Here is a 20,168-nt window from a genome sequence, read left to right on the forward strand (position 1 = left end):
TTAGGATTATTGCTTATCAGGCTATTAAAGAGATAGCCCCGCTAGCTGGTAATTGAGCTTGCCCCATGACACACAGGGAAAAGGTCCTAATACTGCAATGCCTCCTGATCAACAGGGGCTCCACGTTTTTGTATTTTCTCACAGACGTCCTCGTCCCCTCCAAACTCCTCGTGTACCCCTTCACCACACCAACGCTTTTCGCAGAGGCATAAATCAAACGAGGAGATCAAAGACAGGAAGTGTTGGGGATGTGTTAATTAAAGATGTTTGCTCTTGATACTGCCTCCCCTCGTTAATGAATAGTCGATTTGGTTCCCATAAAGATGTCTCACGAATGCGGGAAGGAAATTGAGGTTCTGAAAAAAATTAATGGGATGCACTGATTGGGTCTGAGATAGAAAGTCAGGCAGGGTTATCACAGACTAACTGTTGATTATGTCAATGTGACACTATTTAAAAAGCTCAAACTGGAGCTAAATGATTTAAGACCCCATTAGAATTAGAAAATAACATTGCTTTTAGTAAACAGACATCTATTGCAGCATATTCTGTCATCTGCTACTAGTTGATGCTGTAACCATGAGAACTGCAAACCTGCTGTAAGGAGTTTGTCTTTAAAGCAGTACTAAGTGACTCTTTTTAGCCACTTGGGGGCAGCAGAGCAAGCTGTTAACCTCTAACTTTATAAAACATGGACGTAATCTCCCTGACATCATCCATTGGTTTCTGGAATCAGGTCGTTTTAAAGCCTTATTACAAATGCTGACTCAGCCTAACCTTTATCATCCCTAGACGCAAAGGGTTGAGTCAGCTTTTGTCCTTCTGGCAAACGGATACAATGCATTCTTTCCTCAAATCAGCCATGCCCCTAATAATGCAAAAGTATGGATCTTAGCCTTTATTGTATCTTTCTTGATGCTTTATAAAAAAAAAAATTAACTTGAGCTATACTCTATTTTTTTTAACCAGGCTGTAAACGTGTTTGATTTTGCTGTAAGTAGGCATTTTAACATGGAGTCTAATGGGGTTTCCTTGGCTTTTGCAACCAGCCTCAAGAGAACACTTGAAGACCTACAGTTTTTTGCACCTATGCATCTGCTTCAGCTTTCAACACTAGCATTGCTACTTGCTGTTACACTTCACATTAAACTGCTGTAACACTTTACTCACATATTAACACCTTATTAGGCTTAAATGACAGGCTCGCTTGACATCAGTTCCTAATCTACACATAAGCAACAATCCCATGAATTTAAGTGTGATGAACTTGGCTCTATTTATCACTTCAATGACTCTTAGTGGAAATATTTGGTGATCTGGCTGCACTGGGCTAACCAGTCGGTTAGCAACCAGCAGTTTAGCAACTTTGTCTTTGTTAAGGAATGAGTTGACACCAAGCAGCAATCTCCGGTCTCAAAATATGAAGCCCATGCTTAAGTGTTAGAAACTGTTGTTCATCGAGCATCGGCTTAAAGGGATATTTCAGTTTTTTTGAAGTGGGGTCGTATGAGTAACAGTACACTATTGCTCCTGCTAGCCGGTGAGCTCTTCCCCTTTAATGAGGAAATTCCCAGAGGACCGGCCGGCAAGCTAGGCTACAATTCTCTGCGGATGGGGCCTCCTATTTCTCGTAATTTCGCCAAAGTTAAGAAAATATGGTCCAGGCACACATCCCGGTGCAAATGCATGAACCAGTAGAAAAAATTGGAGCTATTCAGATTGCCGTCAGAAACCCCTTTGTTTTGGCACTGTTTTTGGACGCACCTCGCATACCAGTGTTCTTCCGCTGCATGAGCATGGATACACACCGATCAGCTGTTTGGATCAACAAGCACGTAGCAGGATCAAGTAACGGTATCAGTCTTTAGAGTGAACTCACTTTTCTGCAAATATAAAAGATGGGACGTACCTGTTTTTATCCCAGCTGTTCAAACAAGCAAACCTCCTGTAAGGAAGGGAACTCTGGATGATGAGTGATGCAGACTGGAGCTGTATGTGAGCCGCTGGTTTCCTCTGATTCAGAAAGGCCCTGAAGTATACACACAGTTTACACACCGACACCACCTGGTAACGTTGGATCTCTCCTGCTCACTCGTGAGCACAGAACTTTCTCCCTTCTTTTCTTCGGTACGTTGGGTCTGCATCTCGAGTTCTTCCTCTGTAAACTCTGGTTCATAGAGAAATCCTTGTGTCTACAGTAAACTGCATGTCATCGTCGCTGTCAGAATCACTCATTTTTGCAGTTTGTAGTTTTTGTTCCTAAAAGTGTCTGCTAAAAATGCTACGTGCTTGTTGATCCAAACAGCTGATCAGCGTGTATCTGTGCTCATGCAGCGGAAGAACACCGGTCTGCGAGGTGCGTCCGCAAATAGTTCCAAAACAAAGGGGGTTTCTGACGGCAAACTGAATAGCTCCAATTTTTTCTACTGGTGCATGCATTTGCACCGTGAAGAGTTCCTGGACCATATTTTCTCAACTTTGGCAAAATTACGTGAGGAGGCCCCGTCCGCAGAGAATTGTAGCCTAGCTTGCCGACTGGTCCTCTGGGAATTTTCTCATTAAAGGGGAAGAGCTCACCGGCACGCATTGTGGCTAGCAGGAGCAATAGTGTACTGTTACTCATACGACCCCACTTAAAAAAAACTGAAATATCCCTATAAGGCTGGCTGCGGAAACACCGGAAACCACATACAAACCCATTAAAAAAATATTTGCAGCGATAATAAACATATTTACAGCCTGGTTCAAAAAACAGCTTTGGTCTGAAGAGCTAATTTCTCTATCAGCACACACTGTACAGGGGTGAACTTTTTTCTAACGCGACGGCTTAGAAGATATTAAGATTACAAGTTTTGCCCATTTAAGGAAATGACTGACTTGACTGACAGGCGGGAACACTGTAGCTGTTGGCTAGGAGGCTCAAAGCCCTCCTCTTTACCTCACACTAGCTCACCAGCTGTTAGGTTGAGTTCACCTTTTCCAGTATGGCTCCCCCCGAGGATTGGCTTCAAAACAGCGCTTCAGAAACAGGATGGCTGACGTCCAGGATACTACGTCCATTATTTATACAGTCTATGGTTCACACATAATGTTTCAGACAAAAATTGGCAACTGCAAATCCATGTTTCAGTGCCAGGGTTTCAGTTGTTCTGCCAAATTCTCTTCTCTTTGACTTTCAGTCATCTGTTAAAAGTTAGTATCCACTTCTCATTGACTCTGTTTGTTCAGTGAATCGCACAACAACTCATTCCCATTTTAGAATCCATTGTTGTGAATTTTACAGCATTCAGGCTGAATGCTAATGCTGCTACTCAGTAAGTGACTTCCACCATTCCTCCATACCCTCAATTTGATTTTTGGTGGACAGTCGGTTTGTCTGAGCTTTCTCACTGCTTCTAGAATCAATGTGGACAAAAGCCATGAGACAGAACAAAAGCAGCACGTCTGGACCGAAATGATGATCAGACATTCACTGAAAAGAAAGAAGAGCTGAGATGACCGCAGAGTCCGATGGTAAATATCTGTGGGTGTATCACTGTGAAAATCCCCATTCAAGTCATGCAGCCATTTGATGAACTCTTAATACTCTGCTTTAATCTTCAAAGACATTAAACTATTCTTGTTACCTGACTTCCTTATAACCTCTCCTTTTTCAAACAGTGGCTTAAGTTCATCTGGACAATGGACATTTTCATGATACCAGATGTTTTTCATGATTCCTCCTCATTGTTAGTTCCAACCCAAACACAGAAAATGGTTCTGCTGTTGTCTTTGTCTGTGGGCTATGATTGCGTAAGAGTTCTAGAAAACCACTGAAAATTACAAATATAATAAAAAGGCCCTTTGTGCACAGCTCTCCTTTGGTCCTAATGAACAAATGCACTGTTCAGCAAACAAAACCACACTGACAATATGAGGTTAGGTTTCAGCCTTTAACAAATTCAACTTCAGAAAAGAAGACCTGAACAAAAGGGTAACAAATATATTTGGATGTAAACATGAGAGCCAGATTTTGCTTGAAATGCACTTTCCTTGATGTGCATATGTTGATGTGCATATGATCTCATGTAATGAGATTAGTTGTCCTCTGACGTTTAAAGTGTAGCGCTTACTTAACGCAGCTAAATCTCCTCACATCAGCGTGTGTTTGTGGTGTAACTTCCCTCAAACAAACTTTTTTAGTCCTAATGTGGAAGAAATTTGAGGGCTGAATTACTGCACAACATGGCACAAATCCACTCAGTCTGCAACGTCCAACTGCATTAGCACTTTCCCCTGCTGGCTCCAGCGTGTAAAAATGTGTATGTGGATGCATCAGTGCTGCCATGCGTCCTGCTGGGTGACAGCAGAGAAACTGATCCACTGGACCTGTTTGCAACCTTTAATTGCAATTATACCACAGTGAAAACAATCAATACATGCACCCACACAACCCTCCTCTACCTCTCTGGAGCCTCCTCACCAGCTCACTTTCCACTCTCATGTTTCCGCCCTTGGTTTTCCTTCTGTTTTCTCATATATGTAGCAAAAAAAAAGGTGCCTTATAAGGTGTGGGATGCTGGGGTTTAGAAGGGGGAAGGGACAAGATGGTGTAGCAGCACGATAACTTGCATGCAGCTGGAGAAAGATGATCTGCTGTGGCTACGAGTGCCTGATTGATCCTGTGGAGGACTGTTCATCCATCTCCGTCCTCCTGCGGCGGCTGCTGCTGCTGCTGCTTTCACCTCTAGCTGCTTGCCAGTTCCCTCGCTGCGGTTCCCTCTCCACCCTGGTCTCAGCTGCTGGATCCAGTATAGACTCTCTCCCTGCTCCCAGGTCCTGGCCCTCAGTTGCAGCGGTGATGGGGTCTACTGGAGTGGAAAAGAAGTCTGCTGCTTCAAGCCTTCCTCGCTGTGTGATAGAGGGAAGAGGAAGGTGATTAAAAACCGGCGCACCATGATGCTTCATCCTCGTCACACTGTGTGGGATAGTGGTAAGGCCATTAAAAGGCCTTCGGGAAATGATATTCACACTTAAACTGGAAATGCTCATTAATATTCCCAACTGGAGCTCCTTAATAGCAGTAACAGGTCATGCCAAATAACTGCAGCATCGCTCGTTCACTCTGAACTGGTGACCTTTTTTGAGGCTAAAGTCCTCCTATACCTACCTTCAGTCTGCTTTTTCAAACTGGGACCCACAAAAACCAAACACAAACCCAGCCAACAAGACATAAACAGATGAATTTAGTGTATATTATGTTCAGAAAGTGATTCAGTTAGTTAAAAAAGGCTAAATGCTTCTATAAACAAACATGTAACCACCCTATATGGTATGGTGATACTGTAAGTAAAAAGCAGCATGTTTAGTGATTACAGTGATACACAGGAATCTAATTAAAACATGCACATATACAGTGAGCGGAGCTTGTGCAGCTGTTCTGTAAAGCATGTTTTTAGAGCACCACACATTTATACTTGTCACTAGCTGTCATCATAATTATTCCCTGAGGGACAGGAGGGAAAATAACTATATGTCAATTAGCACAGTTTAACAGAGGGAGCGTCAATCAGCAGGAATATGTGAGCTGTGATTACAGCAACCTGTTAATTTGGAGATGAATGTGTCACTGCATGGATTGTTAAATTATTTCACACTATTGATTAGCATTTTCCCTCCTTATAATAAAGCTTCAAAGGTGACATGGGAGTCAGATATGCAGCAGAGAAGGATTCATGTGATGAAATTAAGCTGTTTGATATCTCGGGGAGATGTGAGTTTAACAACATAGTCAGCAAACCTGTGATTTCCAGCTCTATTGTGTATTCTGTCAATCCCTTTGTACCGCTGACAATTGCCGGTACAGAGAGAGAGACAGTGCAATCTCAGAGCTTCATTGGTCTGTGAAATATTACTTTCATGCATGACTTCTGTCTTCACTGTCTGAACGGAAGGTGGAGAGGAAGAAATTAACTCAGAGTGAAGTCATTTTGAAATTAAGTTAGAACGGTTGGACTTATGTGCGTACATGAGAGCAGCAGCACTGTTACATTATGCTAAACTGCTGTATGGTGTTGCTGCAAAGCGCAGGATGTGAAGGGTTTCTCCCCCTGGTTTTCTTGACTGGTCTGATGCACTCAGATATTTTATTTGATGTCACTGAAAATAGATGCTGATCTATTCTTAGGAAAGGAAGAGGGCTTTACTCAGCTCAGCCTCAGTATTTCACTCTGTACTTCAGAGCTAACACTTTGAGTTAAAGCCATTGATTGGGCCCCATGTGGTCAGACAGCTGCTTGGTAAATCATAAGATAGGAGATCACAGGATGTCTACATCTAGAATATATGTCCTTTACAAAAATTGCAAAAAGCTAAAAACCTTTTTTTTTTTTTTTTTTTTTCAAAATTACCTTAAATGAAAATGTTCCTTAATGTGCAATTATTTAAAATTTGAGCTAAAGTAATTGAGAACTTGCCCTCAGTTCATAACTCTATAAGCAGTCTTCATGGTCAGTTATTAAAAGTAATTGCAAGCGATTTAATTTTCAATTATCTCTGCAATGAAAACTAATTCCTTTCATGTCATATTATGGACTAGGTGCCCATTTTGCTAAGCCCATATCTCATGCATGCAGTGGCAAAGTACAACTCAAGTACAGGCAAATACTGTGCAGCAGACCACCAATGAAATAAGAGCGCAATACAAAGAGTGGGAGTGAGGGTCTGGAGTGAAAGCCTGCATGTGAATATTTAATTAGTTGTTAATGAAAAGAAGTCATTAGGATTAAATCCTCCTTAAGGCTAATTTGAATGTTCTTTGCACTTCTCATGAGAGTGGAAGACTGACGTGGAGCCGCTGCCTTGTCCCGTAATGGGGCTTCAGCTGTGGACAATAGCCAATCACTCAAAACTGTGCAGCAGGAAAAAAACCTCACAAGTCACCACCAGTTTCAAAACTAGCAGCACTTTCAAGCTGCTTGTTCCACTCAAGTATAAAATGAAGAACTAGCGCAATCATTAGCTTACCTTCTGAAATATAAAGGGGATATTTAGCAGTGTTGTTCCAGGTGTCAGCAGTGACGGGAGGATCTGCCTGCAGGCCAAAACAGATGCAGAAGCGCATGAACTGGTTTTGCCTGGTGTCTCGGTTTGTTAAGATGTCAAAACAGTAAGTGTAAAATAAGTGTTAAGGTCTCACATTAATAGCTCTCCAAATGTCTCATAACACTCACCTTGGATCAAGCCTGAGGCTGTGAGTGCACAAAGTTTGTAGATAATGGTTCTTGAACTTTTCTTCCAGGGACAGATTAGCAGTCTTGCAGCAGTGAGATGTGACGCTGTATTGAGCTAGAGACACAGATGAGTAACCTATGTTCAGACACAATCAAACTCACTGAAAGGGGTAGAAATAGCAGTGGTGAGATGACACTACTCCTTACCCACAAATTGCATTCCTTCATCTGAGCCAAACAGACACTGACATTTGGCTATAATAGCCAGGCCTTTTAGAAATAGCTGCAAATGCCCACAGTAGACTGGAAGCTAAAATAGTCCATGTCAAACATCGACAAACCAAAGAGAATCAGAGGAATGGCTGTTACACAGAGGAGTGTGGCTGGTTAACACTATTCCCTGATCTAGCAGTCCACTGGCATGCCATGGCAGCCATTTTTCTCGACGACATCTCAAAAGTATCGGAAACTAAATGCTGTTAAATTGCTGAAGGATCTCTGGAATGTAAAATGTAACATTTGAAACCGCTAACAGCATCGTGTCACTTCCTAACTAGTTTTACATTTAGTAAGAGATTTACTTAAAGCAAGCGGCAACCTCCAGTCTAAAAATGCGAGTCCAATGCGGAAATACTAAAAACTGCAATTCATCGAGGATCCGCATGAGGCTTGCTCCAGAAGTACCAGAAACCACATAAACACCACTTCAAAAAATCTGATCTTTACAGCAGAAATAAACATGTTTACAGCCTGGTACAAAAGACGAGTGTAGTCTGGATAGCTCATTTCTCCATCAGCACTCACTGTGGGGGGGGAGATTTTTTTCTAACGTGGCAATTTCGAAGATATTGAGATTACAAGTCTACCAATGAGAGGCACAGTTGACTTGATTGACATGCGGGAACACTATAGCTGTTGGCTAGGAGGCTCAAAGTCTGCCTTTTGACGTTGCAGTCGATCGACAGCAGCACTATGGCCTCAAAATAGCGCTTCAGAAACAGATGGGTGACGTCACGGATACTACGTCCATATTTTATACTGTCTATGGCTTAAAGGTAATCTTACCATTTGCTAGAGCTATGTGATAAAATAGAAAAGGCCCAAGACTGTAGCCAAATGTTTGCCAGAAATGTCCTACCCATTTTTGTAAAGTAAGCTACAAAGCAGTTGAATGCTAGCAACTGTTTTTGCCTAATGATAGCTGAAGGATTGTAAAATGTGTTGTTTTAACTTGAAATATGCCTGATGTCCCTCCACCTATGAGAAACAGTGAAATGCAAACGATTGCTAGTTACCTACTTTTATGCAGCTGAACAGCATTTGAGCCCCCAAATCTACAAAATGACATCAGAGATAACAATTAAAAAAATGCTGTGTGATAACAGGATACCATGAAAAATGAAAATTTTCTGGTAATCATTAGCCTAGCTTGATTTGCATGTATCTTGTAATAACACAGTGTAAAAGAGCATCTGAAGTCGGATGCATTACCATCTTCTGTGCTCTAGATCAGGGGTTCCCAAAGTGTGGGCGGGACCCCCTGGAGGGTTGCAAGATGTATTCCAGTTTCTTTTTTTTCGTAATCTAAACTTGCTCATTTTACCCATTATTGTAAAAATGTAGACAAAAGTAGTAGTTACATCTGAAATAAAACCCTGCAAATAAGTACATTTCATTAGTTTTCTGCCTGTCTTTGTTGCCAGATGACTCCTTAGGTTAGGGTCAGGGTTAGCTAACAGTTGATTAACAAAAGGATCAATAGTAGCAGGTTAATTCACAGCAGCACAGGAAACACAGCCACATGTGCATGTAGGTAAACTAATTTTGAAGCAACATTTAACCACTCCGAGGGACAGTGGGGGTCACAAGTCTTTGGCACCTATATTTTGGGGGTCACAGGCTGAAAAGTTTGGGAACCCCTGCCCTAGATTATTGATCATATAGCCTATATCAGCTATTGAAGAACATACATTGAAGTAATCTGTAATGAAATCTGGTAAGGTATAAAAAAAACACATCTGATAATTATGTAGGATTTTTTTATAATTATAAAACTGCTGGTGCCACACTGTATAATGGAAAAGGCACACAATTCCAGCTCACTGCTAGTTTCCATTCTTTATGTTGTAATGTTTGGAGGTGCTAGAATGCTAGCATAAGCTGTTGTCTAACAGGCCTACCTGAAGGGCCATAACATATGCTGTCTTAACTAGGAAATAGGTCCCACATCCCTTTGGATTTTCTCTGTCTTTTTTAGCTCCTCATTAATTCTACAAATGGTGAAATGACAACAGTTGTCAGCTACCATATAGCTTATGACCTGGAACACAGCAGTTGTTACAGCATTTAAGCTCCCGACTGACTGGGATATCAGTGAAAAACCCTGCTGTATGATTATAGTGTATTGCTAACATAAAAAACAGAACATGTATAAAAGGATGTAATCGTTTTTTCCAAGCAGAGCATTATTTTCTCTAATCCAAAAAGGAACATAACATGATACAGAGCTGAAGAGGTAGCATTACCTCTGTGAAGTCACACATGCCTTAGCATCACTCGGGAGGGAAAGCTTCTTTGTGAACTGCATCACAAAGAGCTGTGGCAACTGGGGGTATCGAGGCTTTCCGCTGATGGATTCCCCTGCTGCCGATAAAGGCGCCCTTGAGTGATAATGATCATTGCCCACTAGGGTAGTATGCATTTATCTGGGCTGGAATCTGCAGATACTCATTATTAGATCTAACGACCATCTGTCTATGAAGACCTTGTCTGTCACCTTCTGATGATGTCCTCTTCTGGACCGGTGCCAAGACAACAGTTGCTTAGAAGGAGGTTCTACGTGTGGGCTGGAAACAGACTCAAATCATCAGGGTCAAGAGACTCTTGCTCTTTCTGTGTCCCGCTTGTGCCAGTGATAAGTAAAGGGACTTGTCAATGGGACCCCGGAGTGTATTCATATTCCCTGCCAACCCCCACTGAGATGGTTGGCATAGCATGTAGCCTTGGCCAAAGTGGAAGCCAATCAGCATGGAGGGAGCTGAAAGGAAAGGAGGGCACAAGAGAGAGGAAATGAGAGATGAGGAATGAGGAGGGGGGATTGAATAATCTTCCCATGTGCAAAAGCCTGTTCTCACTAACGGTGTCAAATAAATAAATTATTAAATGAGACTCAGCCTGTTAATGGAAAAAAAAACAACTATTGTTCCTAATGTGCTAACATGTACCTGCTTTTTGTAGTGTCACAGTTTTTGCCTCTCATTCTATGTTCAAGTATTGTTTTGCTTGTATGTGGGTCTGTTCTGCAGTTTGGGTCAGTTACAGTCAATCAAGGGCCATAAATTGGGCTGCCATTGACTGTCCCATCACCAAACCTCCTTGTGTTTAAATAGCATAGGAAACAGTTGACAGCTAGCTTCAAATAGCTAATTAGCTTTAACAACCAGCTTCCATCTCTGTTCATACCACATTCCCCTGGCTCTCCTTATCACCATACAGTACCACTGCATATGGACAGGAGGTCATGAGGAGTCATTGCTCACTCACTGGTGCATTTCTAGCATGTGCTTGGAAAGGTTGCAAAATCCACCTTTGAGAATAACAGAGCTGTAGTTACCTTTAACTATGGCATCTTGGCTCCCTCGCAGTTGTTGTTCTGGATAAAAAAAGCAATCTACTTTATCGTTTTTCAATAAGATTAAATAAAATGTTAAGTTTATTCGAAGCTCACTGGCTTTGAGAGGAATTCTTACTTTATGTCTGCTGTAAGCTAGGTATGATGATATTTGCAACTTATTAAAGAGCAAATAAAAACGTTAACTCTTTCACTCTTGGTTTTGGGTCTTTGATTTCTGCTGGTCTGCTTTAGATAGATAGTCATTTTGTTTAGTGTTGGCAAATTCATAATTTGAAAAGCTGCCAAATTGTGTCATTTTTGGTTATTTTTGACAATCTTTTTTTTGTCTAACTCTCAAAATCTGCTCTGTTTTTTGGAAATGGAGAGGCAGTCTTTGGCATCCCCACAGTAAAAATTCCAGGCTGTTGGCGTCATTGCTTAGAAAACCTGAAAATGTTAAAAAACTGCTTAATGGGAGCATACGAACTTGGAAGTTCTAATGTACTTCACATGCTTTTAATATTCATATTTGGGAAGAGCATACACAAAGACCTTAAATGTCTTTAATGCATTTTGTTTCCTTTGTTCCCGGTCCCTCTTAGTGCTTTGGCAAAAACCCTGTCTCCCCTCACAACACTCTTCACTTACATTTTAAGGCCCAGTGACTATTTTTACCTTCAGCGTTTATGTGCAAGTACATCCTAAATTAGTGCATTAGTCCTGCTTTAAGACAAACCCCTGATATGAACAACCCGTCTATTGTATAACTGCAGCATTAATAGGCAGACTTTGTTGAGGTCTAGAATAGAGCTAGGCAATATAGAAAATGATATTATCACGATAAAATATTTAATATCAGTCGATATCGATAATTATCACGATACATATCAAATCATTATTTCATTTAAATTTAAAGGCAGATTTTTGCTCCTGAAAGCTTAAGAAACCAGACAGTTTGTTAGTTTGTATCTGGATTTAGTTTCCTGATTAACTTCTTGAATCTATCATTTCTGAAGATGCTAACATGAAGCAAGTCTTCAGTATAAGATGAGATTTTTGTGAAGTTTAATTTTGTAGATTCTTATTTTTCACATGTTGAGGTACTTTGCATACTTTGATTTAAATTTACAACGAAGATATATCAAAATGTATACTGTGTGTCAGTTTAGTAGAGTATTGTTGCGCACTCCCCTTTAAGATAACTAAGGGTTACGGGCAGAGTGATGTTGTTTCCCACAGTAGAGTGAATGCATCACGGGTTATTCAGTGATCAGTTGTCCTACGGTCGCAGTCATTGAACGTGTTGAAATGCACAGCAGAAGTTGTCTCTGTGCTCTTCCTTTACTCACATCCTGAAAGTATATTTAATTAAGTGTATTAAGTTAATAGTTAATGCTGAGTCAGCAGTGTCAGACTAACGACTCTGCTTTTGAGCTGGTAGGTTTTGAGTTTTCTGCTGTCACTGTCGCTCGTTTCAGCTGTGTTAACATTCCGCTCCAAACGCCTTTAAGCCTCGCCAGCAACATGATTGGCTGTTCAATGCCGTCTTCTTCTTCTGTCTAATGTTAGGTGGCAAATAGCGTTTAAAGAAAACTGTTTTTTATCAAACATTTGTTATATTTATATTGAGAAAAATTCACGATAACTATCGTTATCAAATTATCGCCCAGCCCTATAGGTAATTCCTTATAACCAGTTCAGAAGTGTTGGAACGCTCCACTTATGTTTGTGAAGGGTTTCCTACCAATAAAGCTGATGCTCTTTTCAACTTCTAAGCCTTCAAACTTGTCTTTTTGCTGGAATTAGATGGAAATGTATTCACAAGCAGACCTGGCCTGCAGGAAATGTATAGGCAAGGTTGGACTACAGAGCGCCCTGCAAAGAAAGCTGCACTGAAAAGCAGCTGTATTGTCAGAGAGGTCTATTCATCTAGATACCTCAAAGGAGCATAATACAGTCATATTCTATCGCATCATGTAAACAGTTAAAAGTATCCTCTCAGTTACAAACTCCTGCATCATCGTGGCAACAAAAAAGCATAACAGAAGCTACATTTGGGTAAGCTTCAATCCCAGCATCTGCTTTCAAAATGTTCTCCAGTAATCTAATATCTACTGTAATATCAAACCCATGCTATGTGTCACTGCTGCACAGTGACTACCCAGAATTCACGTCACTTCACTGTACAGAGCATGGCTCATCTTCCCAGCACTGAAGATCAATATGAGATGCCACATTGTCACAGTCAATACCATGGCAAATGGCAATTATGGACAAATTATGAACAATTTCATGGGTGAGCTCCCCTCTCCTCTTGGCAATACGGTGTCTATGATAGATTTGGCACCAGTAGTCTTGCTACACATCTGCCTTATCGCTTGTGTTTGGCTCACTCACTCACTCACTCTGACATATTTGGATGTTCCATTCAGTCGACTACAGAGAATTGGTCAAGGGAGAAAATGGATTTGTTCGGGGATTTGTGTAACACTGCCTACAACCTTGTGTATGTGTGCATGCATTTATAAACAAGCATAATGTGTATGTGTTGCATGTGCATGTGCAATGTCTGAGCTGTGGTGCTTTCCTGTATGATTGTATGCTTGAGGTTTTGTGTTCTAAAGCTCTGCTTGGCATAGGAAACAACTAGCTCTACAAAAATACAGTTTGTTTGTTTTCGGCCCAAATGCGTACGTGCATATGTAATTTACATGGGACGCAGCTGTGGCTCACGTGCCCCATTAACTCAGTCGGTCATTTCTCAGTCAGGAGGTTGAAAGTACAACCCCAGCTCCTGCAGTCCCCACGTGGAAGTGTTCTGGGGCAAGACACTGAACCCCTAAATTGCAGCGTGCTGATGAGCGTGAATGAGATCAGTTAATACTAATTGACACGTTACATAGCGTCTGTCTGTGGTGTAAATGGATGAATGTAACGTGTAAAAGTGCTTTAAGTGGTCAGAAGACTAGAAAAAAAGTTATATAAGTACATTCCATTTACTATATGAATGTTTGTGTCATCAGCACCCATGGCTGGTGGAAAATCCGAGTCTTAAACAACAACATTATATCCTCAAAACTTTGCTATTTTCCAGTAAAATCACTTGTTTTAATTGAATTACAGTCATCAAATGTTTTTGACATCTAACACGGAGCTAATGCATTACTTCTTATGGGTTGCTTTTGTCTCATGCACTTCCTGTGAGATCTAAGTTCTTAATGAGGACCTCTGCCCCTTTTGATTTTCAGCACTAAAGCAGTCTTTTGGGAAACTTTGATCAAATTAGTCTGTCTGTTCACTAATGGGAATCTTCTACTTCAAGCCAGCCAAGTGCTCCTCTGGTTGGTGTTCTCTACTCAGCTCAATTACTGCAATGGTATGCTATTACGGTGAAAATTAACTGTAACTCTACTCTTTTTATTCATTTTCATTCCCTTTTCCCCATTCCATTTTCATTTGATAAAGTGACTAAGTGTTTACCTTACTTAATGTACAACAAGAAAGGCTAGTATGCTGATGAGAAGCCAGAAGATTAATTTTTTCCACTTGAAAATTACGCATGAACACAATCAAAAGCCATATTTTAAAAAGTGTCACCACCAGCAAAAGCTGTATGTTATACAGAAACAAATGCAAAAGAGAACTGAGTAGCCTATCTTTTGCTGCCACCAATGAACACAAGTCATTTGTGAAGAAAATTATATTATGCTATGCTATATGATTATCATTATGTGTCACAATATGCTACCTGTATAAGTTGTTGATTAAATGCTCTTATCCTTTGCAACGTGGCCAAACTGTCCATATGCAGAAGTGGGCGAGGGGCCATATTCCAGTTTCGACCAGACATGTGTCAAGAGAGGCCACAGTCTAGTTTTCAGCCACAGCACTTGAGATGTATACAGAAGCTCTCATGTCATCATATAACTATGCACACACATGTCTATGTATAGAAATATTCTTGTAACTAGGAGATAAGATGTTTTTGGATGTTGTATTCAATGAGAATCGTACATTCACGCTGTAATGACTATTCTCCTTCACTTGCAAGTACACTTTTAAAAGACTCTACTCTCCTGTCGTCCCTCTATCAACATGGAGTGTTATAAAAAAATTCATCCCCCAGTACAGTGTGTACTGATCAAGAAATGAGCTATCCAGACTACACTAGTTTTTTGTACAAGGCTCAGGCTGTAAACATGTTTATTTCTGCTGTAAAGATCGTCTTTATTGAATAGGTGTGTATGTGGTTTCCGGTACTTGGGAGCCAGCCTCGGAACACTCGAGAGACTGAAGTTTTCCGCATTGGCTTCAATTCTCGCAGTCGGAGGTTGCTGCTTGGTTCAATTTTAGCCTGCGGCCCCTTCCCCACATGTCATTCCCCCACTCTCTCACCCAGTTTCCTTCTCAATCCTCTCCTATCTAATTAAAAGGTGTTAAAGCTACAAAAAATATAACTTAAAAAAAAACAAACACTGAATTTGACAAAGTATTTGGCAAATGTGTTATGTAAAAGCATATTCCTGCAATCTGGCTGTTATTGTTTTTAAAAAATGGCTTAAGTTAAGTAAAAAAATAAGTTGAATTCCCTAACGATATTAAAGCCAGGGTTGGTAGTCACGGAAAACTAGCATAATTTGAATGTAGCATTTCCTCAGTACTTCTTCGAACCCCCGCTCTTTTTTAAGAACACATTATGTCTTGATCACCATCTGGACATAAAGATCATTTTAACCAGTATAACAAAAAGTGTATCTAAATCTGACTACCAACCCCAGCTTTAAGGGCAATATCTTGCTACTGTGCTACTATGTATATTTAAGTAAAAAAAATAGTTTAATTCACTAACAATATTAAGTGTGTTTATTAATACCTTTTTAAATGCAATTGTTCCTTTCCTGAAAGTTGCATTGTTTGGCCTTAATGGGCCACCATACATTTGCTAATTTAAACTGTTAATATTCTACATTTTGAACCAGTTTACCCTCCTTTAGCCTACTATTAGGCAGATAAACCAAGTACATTAACTAATTTCAAAAGACATGGTGATGTTTCGTCACAATTTTGCTCTTTTGAAACGAAAATTAAAACTTCCCACGGTGGAAAGTTGATGCTAACTAGTTTGTAACCATTAAAGTTAATCTTGCGCGGAGGACTGCCAGTTACAGTGGGATGAGTGATGATAGCGAGGCGGTTAAGGTTGTTGCACATTTTTAGTCATATTGCATCGCCATTACTGGAATTGTGGTTTGAAGACTCTAACATTGGCTCGCCTGAGGATAACGCACAGGCACTGTCGAAGTGACACCGACGTTGGGCATCGTCACCCGGTGTAAAACACATGCAGCAGTCCTCTCCTTGCTCGCTCCTGTTTGGGGCGAATTTAATTGATCCGGGCAAAGCGCGACCGCTGCTGAGGTGGTTCCCCTTAAACGCTGATCCTTTCGTGTGAGAAATACCTTTTCAGCCCGGGTAGCTACTCATTATATTTTCCCATAACACTCTCATTGATGGATAAACCAGCTGGAATCCAAACGAAGCCGGAGTAATTATCCCTGCATTGTTGTGTGGAGGTAGCTCGGGGGAGGGAATGGATGCAAGCGAGCGAGCAGAGGCGCACCGAGGCAGCTACTGACAGACACAGCTCTTCTGTGATGCAGCTGTTTACGCTGGCTGAGAAAACCCATGGACACCCCGAGGACTGCTTTTTAAAACGCTAACGAGCGACAAATCAGAGGCTATTTGTTATTCTGCACGTGCTGGGATTGCATATGATGAGCATGGAGAGCCGTGTAGTCCGTGCACTCTCCGCCTGCCGAGCTCTGAGAGAGAATACAACACCGCTTTGATTTTCAGGATCTGGTCTCGCTGCTCTCCTCGCCGAGCTGATTTGTCCGCTTGTTTTCTCCCCTCTCATCTGCGATCTTTATGTTTAATTCCCCTTAACACATCGAGTGTTTTTTTGTCTTGAGCATAAGAGCAAAACATCAACTCGGTCATCATACTGAAGTGTGCAAGAAGAGGACAGCGTTGGCATCTCTCCATGCGCGCTCCACGCCGGGCTGTTTCTTCACTGTGGAACTGTGACCCCAGCCGAAGTAATACACATGATATCAAACATCCGTATTGTCGCTGCTCGTTTTCATGTATGGACGGGGGTATTTTGAGGATACCTCAGTGAATGTTGGGTTGTTTTTCCGACTGTCAGTGACGCAACATCTCACACAGACTGCATGAGGAATGCATGCGTAGAAGGGCGTGAACTTGCAGACAGTAACCTCCTTACAATTAAAAAAGCATCTACTTGTATATAAAGCCGGTTTTCAACCCACAAAACTCCATTCAGCTTAACTCATCCCGAGGACATAATGGATCTGAAAGCGGACTCAGACGACATGGACTACAAGCAGCCGGCTCCTATTGAAGTTTTCGCCAGCAGGTCCACGCTGCACGGCATCTCGCACATGTTCACTTATGAGCGGATGTGTATCAAGCGCAGTCTGTGGATTTTATTCTTCCTGGGCTCCCTGAGTGTGCTGGTGCTGGTGTGTGTGGACCGGGTGCAGTTCTACTTCCAGTACCCACATGTCACCAAGCTGGACGAGGTGGCTGCTCCGATGATGGTGTTCCCCTCAGTCACCTTCTGCAACCTCAACTCCTTCCGCTTCAGTCGGGTGACGCGCAACGACCTGTACCACGCTGGGGAGCTCCTCGCCTTGCTCAACGGCAGGTGTGTGTTTACCTGTGATTTAAGGTTTACCTGTTGGTGTGCGTGATGTCAGTGACAAGCCGGCCAGTGATAATTACTGATCTTAAATGAACACTCCAGCTTTAACTGAGAGTTGCTTCTATTAGTGGCCTTAAAACAAACCAAGAATCAGTACACAGACTCCCAAATCGACTCAGTGGCTCTTTGAATGATAAGGCTCTGCCTCAGGGAGACCCATCTGTGAAATTTAGTAGTGTTTGATTCTGGGATTGATTATGTCCACTGCAAATCACGAGATAACAGTCAGAACATTTAAACATTTGGCTGAACTGGTAGATTTTTAATTTGGGTACACACATTCAGCTGCAGTTATCAGGAAATTGAACAAATCACTATTCCAATAAAATAAATGAAGAACCAGTACGTTACAGCATCTCTGAGCTAACAGACTGAAACCTCCAAACTCCTTATATTCTGCACAGAAAAACAGTGCTAATGATCTGCTGCTTAGGCCTTGCAGTTTAAATTGAAGGTCCTTGAGAACTTTTATGTCTAAGAAATTCAGTATTGGTTTTCAACAGCCTTGCTTTTGCTTTTATTGTCATCACAGGAGAAATCTTATACGCCACTTGGAAGTGCAAAGCAATGTTTTAACACCTGTCCCACTGGTTGTCGCTGTAAGGCCGCTCACTGGGACATGTGAAAACATCACAGCCAATGCATACAGAACCATTCATGGCTCTGTGTGAGCCTGACCGCGGGCTGACCCCAGCTTTAGGTGATTTAGGGGAAAAAAGGGATATAAGAGAAAGCTGTTTTCTGCAGTTTCTTATTAAATATGGCATTCGCTTAATAGTCGCATAACTGATTGTGTCAGCCGAAATCCATACTGCTAAGCTGCTGTATTTATGAAACCTTACGCAACGACATGATATACTCCTAACATCAATCTTTTGAAATATGTTGACACAGAGAAGGCACACATTTTATCTCGGATCATATGAACCATCCCGCAGGTAACAGATAATGGATGAGCTGTTTCTAAGTGGTTAATATAAAATGATGAAGAGGAAAATGCCCCTGGTGCAATTCTCTGCCTCATCATTTTACAGTTCATGTGGTACGAATATCTCAACATAAGTAGTGGAGTGGATCTTTTAAACCCCCTGTTGGCAGAGTCTGGAGAGATGTGTGTGATTCACAGCTGCGGCCTCCTCCCTTTACACTTGTTGCTCACTGCTGTGCTTTGATCACTCCAGACTCGAGGCAGGCATGACAAGCTCACCGCTGAAACTTTGACTTTAGATCTGTTTACTTTTTCCTTGCCACCTCGTGCACTCAAAGCGCATTCACTAGAGCAATACGGATAAGCGTCCTTGGCGCTGTAATCACGCTCACACACAGACACAGGTCACTGCAGGAGATCTATAAACACGTCTTCATATCATCTTGAACACAGTCATGTGTATTTTTAGCATATTGATCCACACATCTCTGCCGCCAAAGGCACAGCTGGGGGGTACTTTTGCTGTACATGATACAATGACATAAATCCAGGTCTCTGCTTTCAAGCTGAATATGACCTCTACTCTATGCATGCATCATTTCACAGGTGATAACCCTTAAAGAAAAGGAATAAGCTCCACTGCTTGGAGCTGCAGATCTGGTGCTCAGTATGGTATAGATTTCAACCAGTGTGCCTCCATCCTCCACACATCTCTTTCTCTGGTGTTTGTACTCTGAGCTGTAATGGTTAACAATTACAAACATCAATGTAGGCTTTTCAGCCTCTTTGATATATTAGTACAGCCTCAGACTGATTCCCTGCAAGAAATGAGAACCACCTCAGAAAAAACAGAAGAGACTAAGAGGAAAGCAGGAAATGAAAGCAGTGGCACTTGCTCCCAGTGACTTTAGAATGAGCTGATTTCAGACAGAGGGAGGGAACTGCAAGCAGAGGCAATTAACTTGTGTCTCGTAAGCTGTGTGATGAACAAGTCTTTATCCCTGTGTAATTAGGGCTGTTTGTTAGGCTACAGAGTTGTCTCCTTGATTAACACTCTCTCATCTTTCTCACTGTTTCTTTGCCCTCTTTTGATCTATTTGGCCTTGGAGGGTGTCCCATCCCATCATCCCCTAACTTTTTGCAACTGGTCCAGTATTTTTCTGGAAGCCCCAAAAAACAAAATCAACAAAAGCCATTTAACTAGATAATTTAATGCCTTTTTAACATAATGATAAAAACTTCAAAGTGTTAAAAAAGCTGCAGTCCAAATTTGAAATAGAAGCTTTTTTAATATTTGTAGACTTTTAAGATATCTGGTATAAATTAGACTGAAGTTATGATACCATATAAATTCAAACGAATTTGCAGATGCTTCCACCATCCATAATCATTAGGGATGGGAAACGATTTTTCGAGTATTCAAATAATCGTTCACTTTGTAAAAATCGAAGAGTTACTGCAAATATTTTCTCATTTTAAAAGTCCCATTTTCATCCTTTTCACTGGTGTCTCGTTGTAATACTGTATTTCCAGATGGTGGCTATAGAGCGTCTTAAAGCTGTTTGCTAACCGCATTAAGAAGAAGGATGCTAACTGCATTAAATAGCAAAAGATGAAGAAAACATTAGA

General features: G+C 41.3%; 2 protein-coding genes across 2 annotated transcripts in view; one reads left to right on the plus strand and one right to left on the minus strand.

Moving 5' to 3' along the window:
• Positions 1-3,934: 3,934 nt before the first annotated feature.
• Positions 3,935-17,540, minus strand: LOC117817375. Its single transcript, XM_034690063.1, has 6 exons — positions 17,406-17,540; positions 9,737-10,248; positions 8,511-8,545; positions 7,212-7,326; positions 7,006-7,072; positions 3,935-4,890 (listed from the first exon to the last, which is right to left on the minus strand). Exons 2-6 carry the CDS (start codon positions 9,910-9,912, stop codon positions 4,642-4,644), a joined length of 642 nt encoding a protein of 213 aa, XP_034545954.1. The 5' UTR covers positions 9,913-10,248; positions 17,406-17,540; the 3' UTR covers positions 3,935-4,641.
• asic1b (acid-sensing (proton-gated) ion channel 1b) overlaps positions 16,023-20,168 on the plus strand; it is a 245,877-nt gene continuing 241,731 nt past the window's right edge. The window contains exon 1 of the mRNA XM_034690053.1: positions 16,023-17,554. Within this exon, the coding sequence (XP_034545944.1) occupies positions 17,193-17,554 (362 nt within the window). The 5' untranslated portion in view covers positions 16,023-17,192. The remainder of the gene's footprint in view (positions 17,555-20,168) is intronic.

Source organism: Notolabrus celidotus, chromosome 1 (assembly GCF_009762535.1).
Source record: "Notolabrus celidotus isolate fNotCel1 chromosome 1, fNotCel1.pri, whole genome shotgun sequence".
In the NCBI taxonomy this organism is placed as follows: Eukaryota; Metazoa; Chordata; class Actinopteri; order Labriformes; family Labridae; genus Notolabrus; species Notolabrus celidotus.

Coding starts and splice junctions, on each gene's coding strand:
- LOC117817375 (XM_034690063.1), bottom strand. CDS start 9,912: ATGCATACTACCCTAGTGGGCAATGATCATTATCACTCAAGGGCGCCT. Junction 8,546..9,736: donor GCATGTGTGACTTCACAGAG/GTAATGCTACCT, acceptor GTCATTTTGTAG/ATTTGGGGGCTCAAATGCTG. Junction 7,327..8,510: donor TGCTGTTCAGCTGCATAAAA/GTAGGTAACTAG, acceptor CTGTGTCTCTAG/CTCAATACAGCGTCACATCT.